The 15,986-nt window shown below is 54.4% G+C and overlaps 1 protein-coding gene across 3 annotated transcripts; it reads right to left on the bottom strand.

Moving 5' to 3' along the window:
* Positions 1-29: 29 nt before the first annotated feature.
* On the bottom strand, positions 30-15,654 carry ERCC2 (ERCC excision repair 2, TFIIH core complex helicase subunit). Of its 3 annotated transcripts, none has more exons than XM_055311031.1 (23): positions 15,620-15,654; positions 15,170-15,269; positions 13,698-13,775; positions 13,558-13,620; positions 13,285-13,398; positions 10,237-10,353; positions 10,033-10,149; positions 9,657-9,780; positions 9,456-9,552; positions 9,143-9,276; positions 8,891-9,059; positions 7,084-7,202; positions 4,636-4,705; positions 4,482-4,551; positions 4,281-4,382; positions 3,107-3,170; positions 2,467-2,588; positions 1,517-1,609; positions 1,343-1,415; positions 1,008-1,078; positions 764-907; positions 515-658; positions 30-162 (listed from the first exon to the last, which is right to left on the bottom strand). In XM_055311031.1, the coding sequence occupies exons 1-23, from the start codon at positions 15,622-15,624 to the stop codon at positions 70-72; spliced, it is 2,283 nt and encodes a 760-aa protein (XP_055167006.1). In that variant the 5' UTR covers positions 15,625-15,654; the 3' UTR covers positions 30-69. The 3 variants fall into 3 exon arrangements, with proteins under 3 accessions (XP_055167006.1, XP_055167008.1, XP_055167007.1); XM_055311033.1 differs by lacking the exon at positions 15,620-15,654 and adding an exon at positions 15,581-15,604; XM_055311032.1 differs by lacking the exon at positions 4,281-4,382.
* Positions 15,655-15,986: the final 332 nt, after the last annotated feature.

Raw genomic sequence — 15,986 nt, 5'->3', positions numbered from 1 at the left:
TGGGACCCAGGGCCAGGTAAGACTCCGGAGTCACCACAAACACTTTTATGGCCCTGTCCCCACCTGGAGCTACAGCTGCTGAGCAATCTGCTCTATCCTCCGCAGCGTCTCTTCTGATTCCAGCTGCTCCAGGCTAAGCAGGGACAGGCCCAGCTGGTCCTCCTGGAGGGGAGAGAGGGCCAGACGGCTGTAGCGATTCCCCGCAGGCCCCAGTGGGACACAGGGGTACAAGACCTGAGAGCCTTGACAGGAGGAGGCCTGCACAGAGGCATGGGCAGGACGCTGGAATCTAGAAACGCCCATCTAAGGGGGAACAGCCTATCCCTGTAAGCAGCCAACCAGTTTCCAAGTTCGAGGAGGACTGGCTGTGCCCCAACCCCATGTCCCCAGACCTGGCGTGTGGGCACACATACACACACCCCTCTGTTGAGGGCAGGCTAGGGTTGGGGCCTTCCTGAAGGAGGAGCTGAGCCTGGGAAGGTGAAGGAAGTGAGCACAGGCCACGTCAGCTCACCCGGTGGAATGGCTGAGCCATCTGCCTCAGGAAGTACTTGGCAACCTGGACTCCCTCGTCAACAGTCAGGTTGAGGTTGGCATCAGTGAGGTGCTCCTGGATCCAGCGAGGCAGTTTCCCACGCTTGTCTGCCCGGGCAAACCGCTTTCAGCAAGAGGGCAAGGAAGAGAGGGAAACATCAGGACCGTGGGGGTGGGGGTGGGCGTGGCCCAGGAAGAGCCTGGCAGGCAGAGGCCCCTATGCACACACCTTATCAGCAAAGACCATGAGGCCATAGTCCGTCTTGCCCCGAATGGCACGACCCACACACTGGGCTGCGTGGCGCATGGCATCGAAGGTGAGGAAGTCATTTTCTCGGATCTGGAACTGGTCGCGTAGGTACTCCAGCCGTGCCTGCCCAGAGAAGCCAGAGTGGTCCCCCTGCCTCCTCCACCCAAGTCCCAGGAGGGCCCAAGAGGCCCAAACATCCTTAGCAACTGCACGTGCTGCTCACCTTAAGAATACGGCTCTGGGTGTAGACATAGGGGACACCGAACATGATGACAGCCCGCCCGTAGTGGTGCACTGGGGGAGGGAGCACAGGAAGGGGAGCAGGGTTACCAGTGTGGTACACTGGAGGGGCCAACCTTGCAGGGCCCAGAAGGTTGTGCTGTTCGAGTGGGGAAAAGCATGGGCATGCTTCGAGGGCCCAGCTGGGTGCCCAGGGTTGGAGAGGAGGGGAGGGGAGGTCCCTGTGTGCCCAGGCTGTGTGTGGAAGGGGGGGTCCCATGTGAACAAACAGCTAGAGCTCCAGGCAGGCACCTGGAAGGGGAGAGCCTGTCCACTCACCAAAGTCAATTCCCTCGGACACTTTGCCTCGGGCCACTGACAGCAGGATGGCTCCACGGCCATTCTCACAGGCCTGGGGAGGGGAGGCCGAGACAGGAGACACATGCTCAGAACTGCCTCCTTCGGGCCCTCTGCACACAGTCTCCTGGGGCACCCTCCCACACCCCCACCCACCTCCTGGTACTTCTCCAGGGCAACGCTGGTCTCAGCCCCATCTTGGGTCTCAATGAAGAGCAGCTTATTCCTCTGGATGTTTTCAAGAATGCCCTAGGGAAGGACAGACAGCAGGCAGGTCAGGCTGGGGGTTGGTACAGGCATCCTGGCTAAAGTCAACTCTGCTCCGATTCCCATGCTACAGACTACTTGTCTTCCCAGGCCTTGGCAGGCCAGTAGAAACTCGAGGAGGGAGGGGGGAGGTGGTATAGGCTGAGGCTGGCCTCACTCCTTGCGGGAAGCTCTGCAATCCAGGCAAGAACCCACCCCTGCCCCCCATCTTTCAGATAAGTGGGGCAGGCAGAGCGCTCAAGATGGCCAACTGGGACACTCCACCCCTCCAGCTGGTGGTTAGTGGAGGGGCTGATGGAGGCCAGGCCACGGCTGCCCAGAGATTTCAGTGACCCCACACTAGCCATGCGACACTGATCAAGGACAGACGCTGGGACAGATGGTGCAGAAACACACCCCCACAGCGATGGGTCACCTGTACCATTCAGGGGGGCGAGTGCTTTCTAGTGATTAGCCAAGTTCTCTCCTCTCACCCTTAACAAGCACCTGCTTTCACCCACCCAAGAGCTGGGCCGTGGTGCCCTAGAAGCAGACATGTCACGGCAGGCCCCTCCACACTCCCATCCTTGCAGCCACCCAGGGCCTGGCTGTGGTGAGCCCCATTTCCAGAATGCTCTATGACCTCACCCCTGCACTGTCCCACAGGGGCTCTTAAGTTTTTAACCAGGATGTGGGAGGAAGGGGGGGACCAGGGTATGATGCCGTTTATTCTTTGAACAGTTCAGATGTTTTAGATCCACGTTACCACTTAAAACACAAGACAAAGCCAACACACAGAGGAACAGAGCCAAGAACAGAGGAGAGTGGGGCCTTCCTGGAGAGCGGGTGGCTGGGCTTACCTGCTCATACCAGGAAGCCACGGTGCTCTCCATGTACTGGTAGCTGGTGAAGAAGGCCACGATGCCATCAGGGACAACAGCAGACATCTCCAGCAGGAGGTTCCCATAGTTCCGGATCACCGCTAGGGGTGGGGAGGTAGGGGTCAGAGTGTGCCTGGGTCCTGCTCCCTACTCCTCCCTCGTCAGAGCTTTCTTAACTAATGCCCTGTCTTGAACTTGGAGTTCCTAGAAATCCCACAGAGGCCACCCGTAGGGTTGTTCACACTTTCCACTTCTCTTTCTGGCCCGAGAGAACTGCACCCCTCCCCCCTCCACCCCTGAAGTTAGGTGTGGCCATGTGACTCGCCCTAGCCAATGAAATGCATGAAGTGGCTATGTGTCACTTCTGGGTAAACCCTCTTGAGGCCCAGCACCATTACCAGGATCCTTGCCGTCACAATTTAGGGGACGTGGTAAGGGTTCCTGGAGTGAGAAGCCACGGGGCAGGCCCCCACCAGTCCACAGTGTCACATACTGTGAGCAAAAAGTAACCTCTGTGTCAAGCCACTGTAATTTGGGGATGTTTGTTACTGCAGCATGACTTAGCCCACTGATACACCTCCCCTCTCAGGAGCCACACAAACCACCATGAGCAGCATACCAATATCTTCCCGGGTCTCAAATTTGGAGCTAATGGCCACCTGGTCATTGCCACGACCAATGATCTGCAGAGAGCAACAGACGTCACAATAAGCAAACAATAAGCAAACAGCACCATTCTGATGTGTTAGCTGCCTGCTGGTGCCGGGCTGAGCTTTTTATAGACACAACGTCATTGAGTGAACCCTCAGCTCCCTTGTTATCTGCACTGCACGGGTGGATGACCTCAGGCCCAGATGTGAGCTGCCTGCCTGCCCAAGGTCACATGGCAAATCAAGGGCAGAGCCGACACTGAACCCAAGTCTGTCTGTGTTGCTAACCAGCAAATACATGTTACTGGCCTCAGCCTCCCAGCCACGCAGTTCCAGAAGAAAGGGTCCCACCACAACCTCACCAACCGCCAGCCACAGGTGCACCTCCCCTTCCCCCCAGCAACTGCACAAAACCATGATGCAGAATGTGGCCATCACCAGTCCACAACCCCTGAAGGGCAATTCCAAGACCCAAGGAACTCCAGATATTTAAGTTTGGTGCAAACTCCTTTAGTGGCAAAATCTGCCCTGACCTGAGTCTATTCAGAGTCCTGACTTACCTCCCTGTTTGACGTTTCAAAACATGTTCCTGCTGAAATAAAACTTTCACTGGAGGGAGCTGCCGAGACCCTGCTGGGGATGTCACATACTGTACAGCATGTGGTTTGTCTTTAAAATATGGAAAATTCTCAATTCTAAAACACATCTGGCCCAAGGGATTCAGATAAGGAATTAAGGGCTCATGTTACGATGCCTGTTTTACAAAGAAGCCTGAGGCAGAGAAGGGTCATCATCAAGGTCATGACCAGATAATGAACCAGGCAAAGCCCACCATTAACCAAGATGCTGACTGAGGGCCGACCAGTGCCAGGCCCTGGGCCACATAAGCATCTTGTATCCACTATCTCACTATCGCCTCAACCTCCCTGGGAGGTCAGGGAGGATGCATCCCCACGTTACAGGTTAGAAACTGAGGCTTGGGGAGTCAGACGCACAGAAAGCAGTAGCATCAAGCCCAGATCTGTCTGAATCAGAGTCTATGCCCTCAGGCTAATACTCTCCTGCCTGAGCAGCCTGAGAGGGAACAGGGGGAGGAGAGCTGGCCTATCTCCCCTGGCCCAGCATCCACCCTCTCCCACGCACCATGGGGCAGAGGCAGACCCGGGCCAGCGTCATGGTGAAGGTTGCCATGGTGACAGGGTGGAAGTCCAGAATCTTGGGGTAGATGTCCAGTGGGGACAGCGTCTATAGCAGGGACAGCAGGAGGGATCTTAGCAGGACCGGGCAGAATCCAGGATCCCCGTAGTAGAGGACTGGGAGTTTAGGGCAGATAAGGGTCCTCACCCCAGATGTGATGATGACAGACTGGAAACGCTCAAACACAGGTTTGATGGCCAGTGAAGCATCCATGCAGCTATAGGAAGCAGAGGAGGGTGGTGAGGACCATGCTTGGGCCCCCGTGGTCTGTTCACAGCCTCACACTGCGGTTGGGTCTCACCTGAAGTGCAGGATGGGGTTGGCAATGGTGGGGGTCCTGTCATCAAAGGGCTCGATGATGATGGTGAAACCTACAACCGGGTGAGATTCCAGGTCACCGGTCATAGCCAAGCCCACCTGGCTATTACCTCTTCCCCCCATTAGTGATTGGGGCCAACCACCAGTTGCTCAAGCTTAAAACCCAGTCTTTGGGAGTCCAAAGTACACCCCAACCTGCCCGCTTCTCCCAGGGCTGACATCCACTCAGGGAGCATCATGAGCAGAGAGCACTAAAGGTTTACTCCTCAGACACTCTCAAGGCTGCAAGAACCCACACCACCACTCAAGCCAAAGCCTGGAGCCTTCCATGATCATGGTATCTAAGCCATGGGTCAAGCTCTGCCTCCAAAGCCTATCTGCAATCTGACCACTGTCCCCACTCCCTCCCCCACTATCACCTCTAGCCTGGACCATTGCAGTCACCTCACTGGGCATCCAGCTCTTGCCCCTGCTCCCCTCCCAGAAGCAGAGGGACCCTGTGAAATTTTGATTCAGGTCACATCCCTGCCCTGCTCAGAAGCCCTGCACAGCTCCCCATACTCCTTCCGGAGTCCAAAATTACCTGAGAGTCCCAACCACGCTGACCCATTCCTCCTAGCTCACAGGCCTCCTAAGTTTCAAAAACCACCAGGCTCACTCCACCCCAGGGCCTTTGTACTTGCTGGCCTCACAGCCTGAAAAGCTTCCCAAGGCAGCTGGTTCCATTTGGTCATTTGGAACTCAGCTCAAATGTCAGCACCTCAGGGCTTCCCTGGCCATCCTGGCCACTGCAGGCATGCTCCAACATGGCAAAATTTTTCTTGTGAAAAAGTATCCCTTTCTGGAATTATCTTTCTTATTTGAGTCTTTGTTACTTATCTTCTTCTCTACAGTATAACTGCCAGGAGATCAGGCATGGGGTTTCTCTTGGTTCCTGCCACTTCCTCAGTGCTGGGCAGGGCCCATTTGTTGGAAAAAAAAAAAGAAAAAATAGGTGGGGATGCCTGGGTGGCTCAGTGGTTGAGCATCTGCCTTCGGCTCAGGTCTTGATCCTGGGGTCTCAGGATCCAGTCCCACACTATGCTCCTTACAGGGAGCCTGCTTCTCTGCCTGTGTCCCTGCCGCTCTGTGTCTCTCATGAATAAATAAAAATAAAATCTTTCTTAAAAATAGGCAAATGAATGAATTCACATATTCAATTTTACTTAATTAAAAAAAAAAAAAGTTGGGATGCTTGAGTGGCTCAGTGACTGAGCGTCGGACCTTGGCTCAGGGTGTGATCCTGGAGTTCCGGGATCGAGTCCCTCTGAGCTTCTTCCTCTGCTGGTGTCTCTGCCTCTCTCTGTCTCTCATGAATAAATAAAATCTTAAAAAAAAAATCCTCTGTGCCTGGCCCTGTACTGGGGACACAGTGGGAACCATGACATCTCTGGCCCTGCCCTCTCAGGGCTCATAGTCCTGTCCACAGAGAGTGACCACTCAGAGTAGACAGAGCGGAACAGGAGAGCCAAGAGGAAGAGACACACCCTAGGGGGTCAGGGAGGACCTCCTGGAGAAGGGAGCATCTTTAACGAGCCAAGAACTGAAGGATGGGTAGGAGGTAGTTGGGGGCTAAGGAATATCGGGATAGACATTCCAGGCAGAAGAATGTGAGGTGTTGGTGGACAGGGAAGTGGGCAGAAGAGGAGAAAGCCAGCCCCAGAAGGAAGATGGGGAAGGACAGGGGGATGGACATGGAAGGAAGCTTCTAGTGGGACTTGCTGCTGATGGATGCTGGTTTGGGGGACAGCCTCTCTATCCTCTAGGCTGGGTACAGGGTATCAGGAAGCCTGACCTGGTTTCCGGGATAGAGTAGTAATCCCCGGGGATCAGACTGAGCCCTCAGCCAGATTAATGCTAAGAAAGGGGATGTAGTGCTGACCAGTAAAGTCTCTGGTCCCCTCTCCCTGGCACCTGAGTGCTATACTCAGCTCCTTGTCCCCTCCCTGCCATGCCTTCCTGCCCCCTAATCCCAGGTACCAGGTCCCACATCTCTCTCCAGCCCCTCTCATCCTCCCATCCTGCCTCAGGTCCCTGCCTCTGCTCTTCCCTTGCTTGGAACCTTCCATGGCTTCCCACTTGCCAAAAGTAGAAGGGCCAACTCCTTACCACAATACCCTACAGTGTAAGTGACCCCACAGAGCTTGTCTGGCCTCGTCCCCCATCCTACTCCATTCTGCAGCCAGAGGGAGCCTCTGAAAATATACATCTGAGCACAAGGCTTCACTAGTTCAAGGACTATCTGTGGAACCTCACTGTACTCGAAACAAAACCCAAACTCCTGAGCCCAGCCCTACGAAGTCCTGAAGGTCCCAGTCCCAACCCCCTGGACTCTGCTGGGATCCTGATTCCAGCTGCCAGGGGGCCTGGCAGAGGCAGGAGATGAGCTTACCCTTGGCATAGGTGCTGACAAGGGTGGCGAAGTTAGCGAGGAGGGTGAGGGGAGAGAAGTCCGCAAGATCGGCAATCTCCAGGGTGTGCAAGAGGGAGCGGAGGCGTTCGGCACAGAATCTGGGGCGGAAGCCATGTGAGGTCAGGTCAGTCCCTCTCTACCCACTGTCAGCGCGCGGCCACACACACCTCCCCAGGTGACTGGGTGCTCCATGAGGAGAGACTGGAGCCGTTTCAGTCACCAATGTCTCCTCACCATACAGCTGCATGTCCTACAGAGCCACGGTCAGATGATGGTGCATACGGAGCAGTGACCATACATTGAGTCACATGGAAACATGTCCCACGTGGTCACACAATCTCACGCAGGCTCTTGGTTCAAAGAGGAGACCCACAGCTACATCCAGAATCCCAGTCACAACCTGAATCCTGCATGGCCACACATACACTCACGCCCAGGACCCCTCCCACTGTGTCAGTCACACTCGGCCACCCTAGTGACACATACATTCAGAGACCCACACATTCACAGGGTACAATCCCACACACCCTCATGGATACACACACACAAGGTCACCCAGTCACAAACACTGACAGTCAGTCTTGAGGCTGTCACCCTTCAAGGAGGGCAGGTCCTAGAACAGGAGCGCCTGGTTTCAGAGCCAGGCAGAGGGTCAGAGTTTTAGAACCAGACTCTGGACATCACTGCTTCAAGTCCACCTTCTCTGTGGCCACATCCTGGCTGGATCAGGCACCTCCTGGGGGCTCCCCCATCCCCGCCGTACCACTCGAGGTCGTCCTAATCTGGGACAGGTCTGTCTCCCCAGTGGGCTCTGAGCCCCAGGAGAGCAGAGTCCAACATGGTCTTGGTCACAGAGCAGAGGCCCCAGCACAGAGCAGGTGCTCAGGGAACATGACTAAGATCCCATCCTTGCCCTCGCGAGTCTCTCATGAAGAGGGACAGATGAAGCCACCCCGAGGGCCGTCCCACCCCAAGATGCAGGGCAGCCAGGGGCTTCGGAGAGCCCTAGAGGCCTGGCTTCAGACAACTACCCCACGAGGTGCCATGTCACCCTGGGTGATGGCTTCCCGTCTCTGGGCCACACTGTCCTCATCCACAGCCAGGGACGCTGCACAGAGATTCCACAAGCTACGGAACGTCTAGCACTTGGCTCATCATCGGTGCCCAAGACATGAGGGGGTTACTTCTATCACTGCTTTCTCATTTAACCACCACAGAAACCAGAGAGGAAAGGTGGTAACGCCCTATCCATTCAACAGAGGAGGAAGCTGAGGTTCAGAGAAGACCCAGGACTTCTCCCAAACAGCAGAGGAACAGGACAGAAGGCCGAACCCCACTGCCAGGTCCATGCTCTGCCTTTTCTGTGCTGGGGAGACCAACCCACCCCCCACCTGCCTGCTGGGGTGTTCCTGCCCACAGGCTTCTGGGGGACATGAGAAGCACTGGTAGGAAGAGACAGGGGTCCAGGGGATCCAGAGCATTTCTCAGCCCTCAGCTCCCACCCTGCTGGGTCTTGACAAGAGCCCCCCTCTGGGCCGCCCCCTCCCCTGCCATTGTAATACCTGAGCTCTTACAGGACCCCTGGGGGACCCTCTGTTAGTAGTCCGAGGGGCCCCTGTTGGTCAGTAGCCCCTCCACCAAGTGCTCCTCAGGTAAGCTCTCTGAGGAAGCCACGGGATCCTTCCACATCCCACACTGGCAACCTGGTGGCCCCGGGCACAGAGGGCCTGGGGTCTGCTCCACCCCCCACAGGGACCCAACACCCCCAGCTGCCATGGGGCCACACCTGAGGGGCTTGCGCTGGATGCACACACGCTGGGCCAGGCCGCTGAGGAAGGCAGGGGGGCTCTCCTGCACCACGTGCTGTACCCGCAGCCGCCACTTGACGTATTCCAGCAGCCGCCGTAGGAAACCCAGGAAGTGTTCAGCCGTGCGAATGGAGCCAGGGACCGCCTCTGTGGGAAGAGGGGATCAGCCACCATGGGGTGGAGGGGGGAGCGGGACAGGGAGCGGGTGGCAGGAGGAAGCAGCAGCTTACCCTGTAGCACCTCGTCAGGAAGCACGGGGTTGGCCAGGTGGGCATCGGTCTCCCGGGCAGCACTGGCCTCCCGCAGCCCCTCTACCAGGCGTCGGTACTCCTCCCGCAGACGCTGCTCATCTGTCTCCTTGATCCTGTGGTGGGGGAGGGGGGAGTTGGGTGTGGGAAGAGTGGGGGATATTTGGGGGCAGAGGTGGTCACTAGAACAGGGCTGGTCCCCGGGGGTAAGTCAGGAAAAACACAGGGCCCCAGGAGAGGTGTGGGGCCAGGGGGCAGGGGCAGGCACCAGGTCATGCAGCCCCGCTGAGCCCACCTGAGCACCGTCTTCTGTAAGGTCTCCAGGTTGCCCTGGCAGCGGTCAAGGGTCCGGCGAGTGATGTTGACACTCATCGAGTCGATGCAGACATTGTCTGGAGCAGAGAGGGGAGAAGGCCGAGCTCAGTCAGGCAGCTGGAGCAGCGGAGCAGCAGCCCGAGGAGCCAGCGTCATCCTGTGGCCTGCCTTCCTGCCTCACCAATGTTGTGGGCCTCATCGAACACCACGACAGCCTTCCGGGCCAGCTCCTTAGACACCAGCTCTGCAATCTTGGGGTCCAAGAGGTAGTGGTAGCTGTAAACCACCACATTGGCGTGCAGGATCTAGGGGGTGGAGGAGGGCAGGGTTAGCCCAGCCTACCTAACAGCACCCTGCCCTGCCGCCCGCTGCCCGCACCCCACCATGTCACCCCCTCGTGGGCCCAGAGAGGCAAGGCGAGACAGACACAGGCAAGGCAGAGATATAAGCTAATGGACAGAGACAGAGGGACACACAGGCAGGCAGGCAGGCAGGCAGGAAGGCAGGCCGTAACCCACACGCCTGCCCCTCTGCCCGGCCCCCACCAGCCTTCTCACCGAGTAACGGGCAAGGAAGTACGGGCACCAGCCCTGGCGCTGCCCCAGGGCCTTCAGGTCATCCAGGTTGTAGATCCCAGCAGGGAGGGGCACCTGGCGCCCATGGACATCAAATTCCTGGGGGCGAGAGGGTACCTGGGGGTCAGGGAGGTAGGCCGTTGCCACCGTCTTGCCCTTCCCTCCCTGAACCCAGTTGGCAGGCACCTCGTAGAAGCGGCAGTGGGGCAGGCTGGAGTCCTGCTGGTACTGCGCCCGCACGTATGAAGCCGTGAGGCTGTGGCATTTCCCGTCGACATCTTTCCCAAAGCGCAAGGGCATCACCTGGGGCGGGGACCAGGATTGGGGGGGGGGTCATAAGAACCATTCCTTGTACCTAGGTTTCTTTTTTTTTTTTTTTAATTTTTTTTTTAACTTTATTTATGATAGTCACAGAGAGAGAGAGAGAGAGAGAGAGAGAGAGGCAGAGACACAGGCAGAGGGAGAAGCAGGCTCCATGCACCGGGAGCCCGACGTGGGATTCGATCTCGGGTCTCCAGGATCGCACCCTGGGCCAAAGGCAGGCGCCAAACCGCTGCGCCACCCAGGGATCCCTATACCTAGGTTTCTATACCTGCCAGCTAGATGGAAGAGGGGGGCTGTCCTGTTCCGTCTGGGATAAGAATCAGGAATTTTGGGGGAAACTGAAACCTCAACTTGTTTCATTATTAAACAGTTAAGACACTTGGGAACTTAGACCCCGGGAGTGTAAGAGCAGTGCAACTGTTGGACTCTTACACTGATCTTGGAGTTGTGAGTTGGAGCCCCATGTTGGGTGTAGAAATTACTAAAAAATAAACTCTTAAGGCAGCCTGGGTGGCTTAGCAGTTTAACACCGCCTTCAGCCCAGCGCAGGATCCTGGAGACCTGGGATCGAGTCCCACGTCAGGCTCCCTGCATGGAGCCTGCTTCTTCCTGTGCCTGTGTCTCTGCCTCTCTTGTTCTCTCATGAATAATTAAATAATAAAATAAAATTTAAAAATTAAAAAATAAAATAAAATCTTAAAAAAATAATACAGAAAACAAATTGGTGGTTGTCAGAGGTCGGGGGTAAGGGTGAAGGGGATCAAAAAGTACAAACTTCCAGTTATAAAATAATTAAGTCCTAGGGATGTAATGCAACAAACAGCATGGGAGCTATATAGTTCATAATACCACAATGCACATTTGTAAGTTCTTTTTTTTTTTTTTCATTTGTAAGTTCTTAAGGGAGATCTTAAAAGTTCTCCTTATAAGAAAAACAACTTTTGTAACTATGTTAAGTGACAGATATTAACTAGACTTACCGTGATCATTTTGCAATATATACAAATACTGAATCATTACACTATACACCTGAAACTAACATTATAGGTCAATTTTGCCAGATTAAAAAAAAAAAAAATCAAGCCTTAAAGAATGTTTAGCATGTAGATTAAGGATAACTGCTTCATCCTTCTAAATGCTAAAACACCCAGAACCTTGGCAAATCTAAGAATCAGAGGAGGTTCTATGGAATGGTTTGAGAGCCCCTGCCCTGCCCTGCCCCCTCCGAGGTTCTATGGGTGACACTCTCACGGCCCAGGACTGTCCTTTCTCACAACAAAACCTTTGCCGTCACCAAGGGGCAGGCTCTGAGGCTGCTGACCCTCCCTCTCCCTTCCCTTTTCATCACCTGCCAAGGCCTGTGCTACTATAATTATCACCCATCACATCCACCGTTTCTCATATTCTTACAATTCATGTTATAGAATATATCTTCCGTGAGTTACCGCAGTTTTGTAACATAATTTAATACCAATATTCTATGTGTCATATGTTATTATATATATTAGTATCACGATAATTTCTAATGTTGTTTTACTATTTTGTACATGCTTAGGGCTATACGTGCATTTTCTCACCCAATCTTTTTACTTATCGAGATATAAATGGATATAAAACACTGTATTAGTTGCAGATGTACAACAGAATGATTCGGTACTCGTAAATATTGCAAAATGACCACCACAGTTAAGTCTAGTTAGTATCCATCACCACAGAGTTACAATTTTTTTCCTCTTTTTTCTTTTTTGAAGTAAGCTCTACACCCAACACGGGGCTTGAACTCATGACCTGGAGATGAAGCATCGCATGCTCTACCAAATGAACCTGCCAGGCACCCCACAATTTCTTTTTTTTTTTTTTTAATTTTTTTTTAATTTTTATTTATTTATGATAGTCACACAGAGAGAGAGAGAGAGAGGCAGAGACACAGGCAGAGGGAGAAGCAGGCTCCATGCACCAGGAGCCTGATGTGGGATTCGATCCCGGGTCTCCAGGATCGGGCCCTGGGCCAAAGGCAGGCGCCAAACCGCTGCGCCACCCAGGGATCCCCCACCCCACAATTTCTTATGATGAGAACTCTTTTTACTTTTTATTTTTAGAGAGAGAGACGAAGACAGAGAGCACAAGTAGGAAGGAGGGCAGAGGAAGAGACGGAATCCTGAAGCAGACTCCCTGCTGAGCATAGAGCCCAACGTGGGGCTCAATCCCAAGACCCCTGAGATCATGACTCGAGCTGAAATCAAGAGTGATCCCCGGGTCCTGGGGTCAAGTCCTATATCGGGTTTCCTGCATGGAGACTGCTTCTCCCTCTGCCTATGTTTCTGCCTCTCTCTCTCTGTGTCTCTTATGAATAAATAAATAAAATCTTTAAAAAAAAAAAAGTCATATGATTAACTTACTGAGCCATACAGGCATCTGCGTATGATGAGAATTTTTAAGACCTACTTTTTTAGTGACTTTCAGATATACAATAGAGTATTAACTATAGTCACCATGCTGTACAATACATCCCATACCAATTTGTTTTATAACTGGAAGTTTGTACATTTTGACCCCCTTTGCCCATCTCACCCACCCTCTCTCCTCTTGTCCAGTCTTATCAACTGTATAAAGCAGGAAATTATCCCCATTTACAGACAGGAAGACTGAAGCTCCACTATAAAAATCACCTAAGAATACACAACTATTAAGTTTCAAAGCCAAATAAGCTGGAGTGCAAGACTCCAAGAACTGCCTTTTTAACTTCTCTAAGGCTGGGGAAAAGGTGTGTTTGTTTGGGCCACCTCATCAGGAGTCAGAATTTGACGTGTGAGAAGTCTGTGACTGTCTGAGAGATCTGGTCTTGGGGATTTAGGACTCTGGTTGGATGGAGGCTTAGGGCAAGGGGAGAAATGAGAAATGCGCACGCACCTCAGGATGAATACACAGGTTCTTCCGGGAGCTCAGAGCAAGCCCCAAAAATGGCAGCTTCTCACCCTCCTGCTTCTCATAGAAGTTGAGCAACTTTCGCAGCTCTTCGATGACCTGTTCCAGTCAAGGATGGAGGGGGACTCCAGCATAAGACCCTGCCCAGCCTGGTCCTTCCCCAGCTTTCCCAACACCCCCTGAAAGCTATGAGGGCAGCCACCGGGGGTCCAGCAAGTCCTGTGGGAGTGGCGGAGCCCCAGGATGGCCCTGGCTCACCTTCTCAATCTCAGGCACAGTTCTTGAGCAGTAGATGAGTTTAGTCACTTCCAGTGGATATGCCTGCCAGTGACAATGAGCTCAGCCCCTGTTGGGGCCCCTTCCCTCTGCTTCCCTCCCTGGGCCCAGGGGGCACTTACCCTCTGGTATGCCATGATCAGTGCCAACAGGGACACTGTCTTCCCAGTGCCTGAGGGCATCTCCAGGACTCCATGACCCTAAGTGTTGAGAGAGACAGATCTTCAGGGATACAAACTCTGGGGACCACTCCCAGAATGCCACCACCTTGACATATAGAGACAACAGCAGGTAAAAAGCTAGGCCCTAGGGGCAATGGGTTTGAAACCCACTTTTGCCACCTCATTGTTGAGTGGTCTTAGGCAAGTGCCTCACCTCACCTCTAAAATGGGCCGAGGGATTCCTAGCTGGCTCAGTCAGAAGAGCATGTGACTCTTGATCTCAGGATTTCAAGTTCGAGCCCCATGTCAGGTGTAGAGATTACTTTAAAAACAAACTTTAGGGGCACCTGGGTTGCTAAGTCAGTTAAGCATCTGACTTCAGCTCAGGTCATGATCCCAGGGTCCTGGGATACAGCCCCTCATCAAGCTCCCTGCTCAGTGGGGAGCCTGCTTCTCCCTCTCCCTCTGCCCTCCCCCGTGCTTGTGTGTGTGCTCGCTCCTCTCTCTCTCAAATAATTAAAATGTTTAAAAAAAAAAAACTTTAGGGCAGCCCTGGTGGCTCAGCGGTTTAGCGCCACCTTCAGCCCAGGGCATGACACTGGAGACCCAGGATCCAGTCCCACATCAGGTTCCCTGCATGGAGCCTGCTTCTCCCTCTGCCTGTGCCTCTCTCTCAGAGATCTCTGTCTCTCATGATTAAATAAAATCTTTTTTAAAAAAAAAGTTAAAACTAAAAAAATAAATAAAACTGGGCTCATAAGTACTTCTTCAGATCATGACTAAGGACTAATGAGAAACTAAGGGTTGAATATTTGGCAAAATAACTGATTTGTAGCAATCCATTTTTTTTAACTTAGCAAATATTTCCACAGCACTTACTCTGTGCCTGGCACCACTTCTAAGAGTCTTCCATCCAGCTTTCTTAACCTAGGCTCTACCTTTGGGGGCCAGATAATACCCGGTTGTGGGGGGCTGAACTGCGCACTGCAGGATGTTTAGCAGCGTCCATGGTCTCTAACTACGGGATGCCACTAGCATTCCACTCCAATAATATGACAACCAAGGCACGGTCTCTGCGGGGGGCGGGGGGGGTGTCAAAATCATCCCGGGTTAAGTTACTGAAATTAACCCACATAACCTTCACCGTAACCTCCGAGAGTAGGCAATCATACTAAGCCCGTTTTACAGAGGTGAAAACTGTGAAACAGGGAGACGAAGGGCTTCACCCAAGGGCACACAGCTGTGGGTCGAGGATTCCAACCCAGACAGCCGGCTCCCAGGCGGCGCAGCCTTTGATAAACGTCAGGTGCTGCTATCACGAACTATCCTTTTAGGTAACCGGAGGTCTGGGAGCGCCGGCTTCCCAAGGACCGCACGTGCCCAAGACCGAGACGCCGGCTGCCAGCTGGGCAGCGGCGGGCCGGGCCCCCCACCTTGGCGTCCAGCGTGCGCTTGAGCTCCAGCATGTAGGAGAACTGCTCCGGGTAGATGTAGTCGTAAGGGAAGTAGACCAGCAGCCCGTCCACGTTGAGCCTGGCGGCGGGGGCGGCCGGGTCAGCGCCCCGTCCCGCAGCCCCTCCCCAGCCGCCACGCTCCCCTGCCGTGGGGCCCGGAGGCGTCACCTGCGGGCGCCGGCCCCCCCCACCACCACCCGGGCGTCCCCCAGTTCCCTAGGAGCCTCGGGTCCCTCCGGCATCACCTCGCTGACCGTGCCCGTTACCGCCCCACGGGTCCCCGCGGCGATCCCCACCCCACTCCCCCAGCACCCCCTCGCCCCGCCGGGACCCCGGCAGCGCCGCCTGGGCCTCCCCAACTTCTTAGCCTGCCCCCCGCCCGACCCCCACCAGCCGGCTCGCGAGGGGCGAACCCCAGACCCCCCTCACTTCATGGCGCCGGCCGCTGCGAGAAGCGGCGTCGACCCGCCTCCCTCATAAATATTCAGAAAGCAGGACCCGTGGGGCGTCCTCGAGGTGCCGCTCCACCTTTCTCACGACTCCATTGGCTGATCCTGCCTGTCACTCTACTGGGGCGGGCTCATGCGCATGCGCACAGCAATGCGGGGGGGGGCTCCCGGGAGAGGAGGTGCGGAGGCGTCGCTGAGGATCGCAGAGTACCCAGAGCAACACTTGAAGGAAGAGAACCGAGATCATCGATCCCATTCATTAGGATTTGGTCTTCGGGCGTCTGCCCAGATCACCTGGCAGCGGATCCTCTAAAAGAACCGACAAGGAGGGATCCCTGGGTGGCGCA

The sequence above is a fragment of the Nyctereutes procyonoides genome, unplaced genomic scaffold (genome assembly GCF_905146905.1).
Source record: "Nyctereutes procyonoides isolate TBG_1078 unplaced genomic scaffold, NYPRO_anot_genome, whole genome shotgun sequence".
NCBI lineage: Eukaryota > Metazoa > Chordata > Mammalia > Carnivora > Canidae > Nyctereutes > Nyctereutes procyonoides.
Note: the sequence above shows the minus strand (reverse complement) of the source record. Positions and strands in the feature narration are given on the sequence as shown.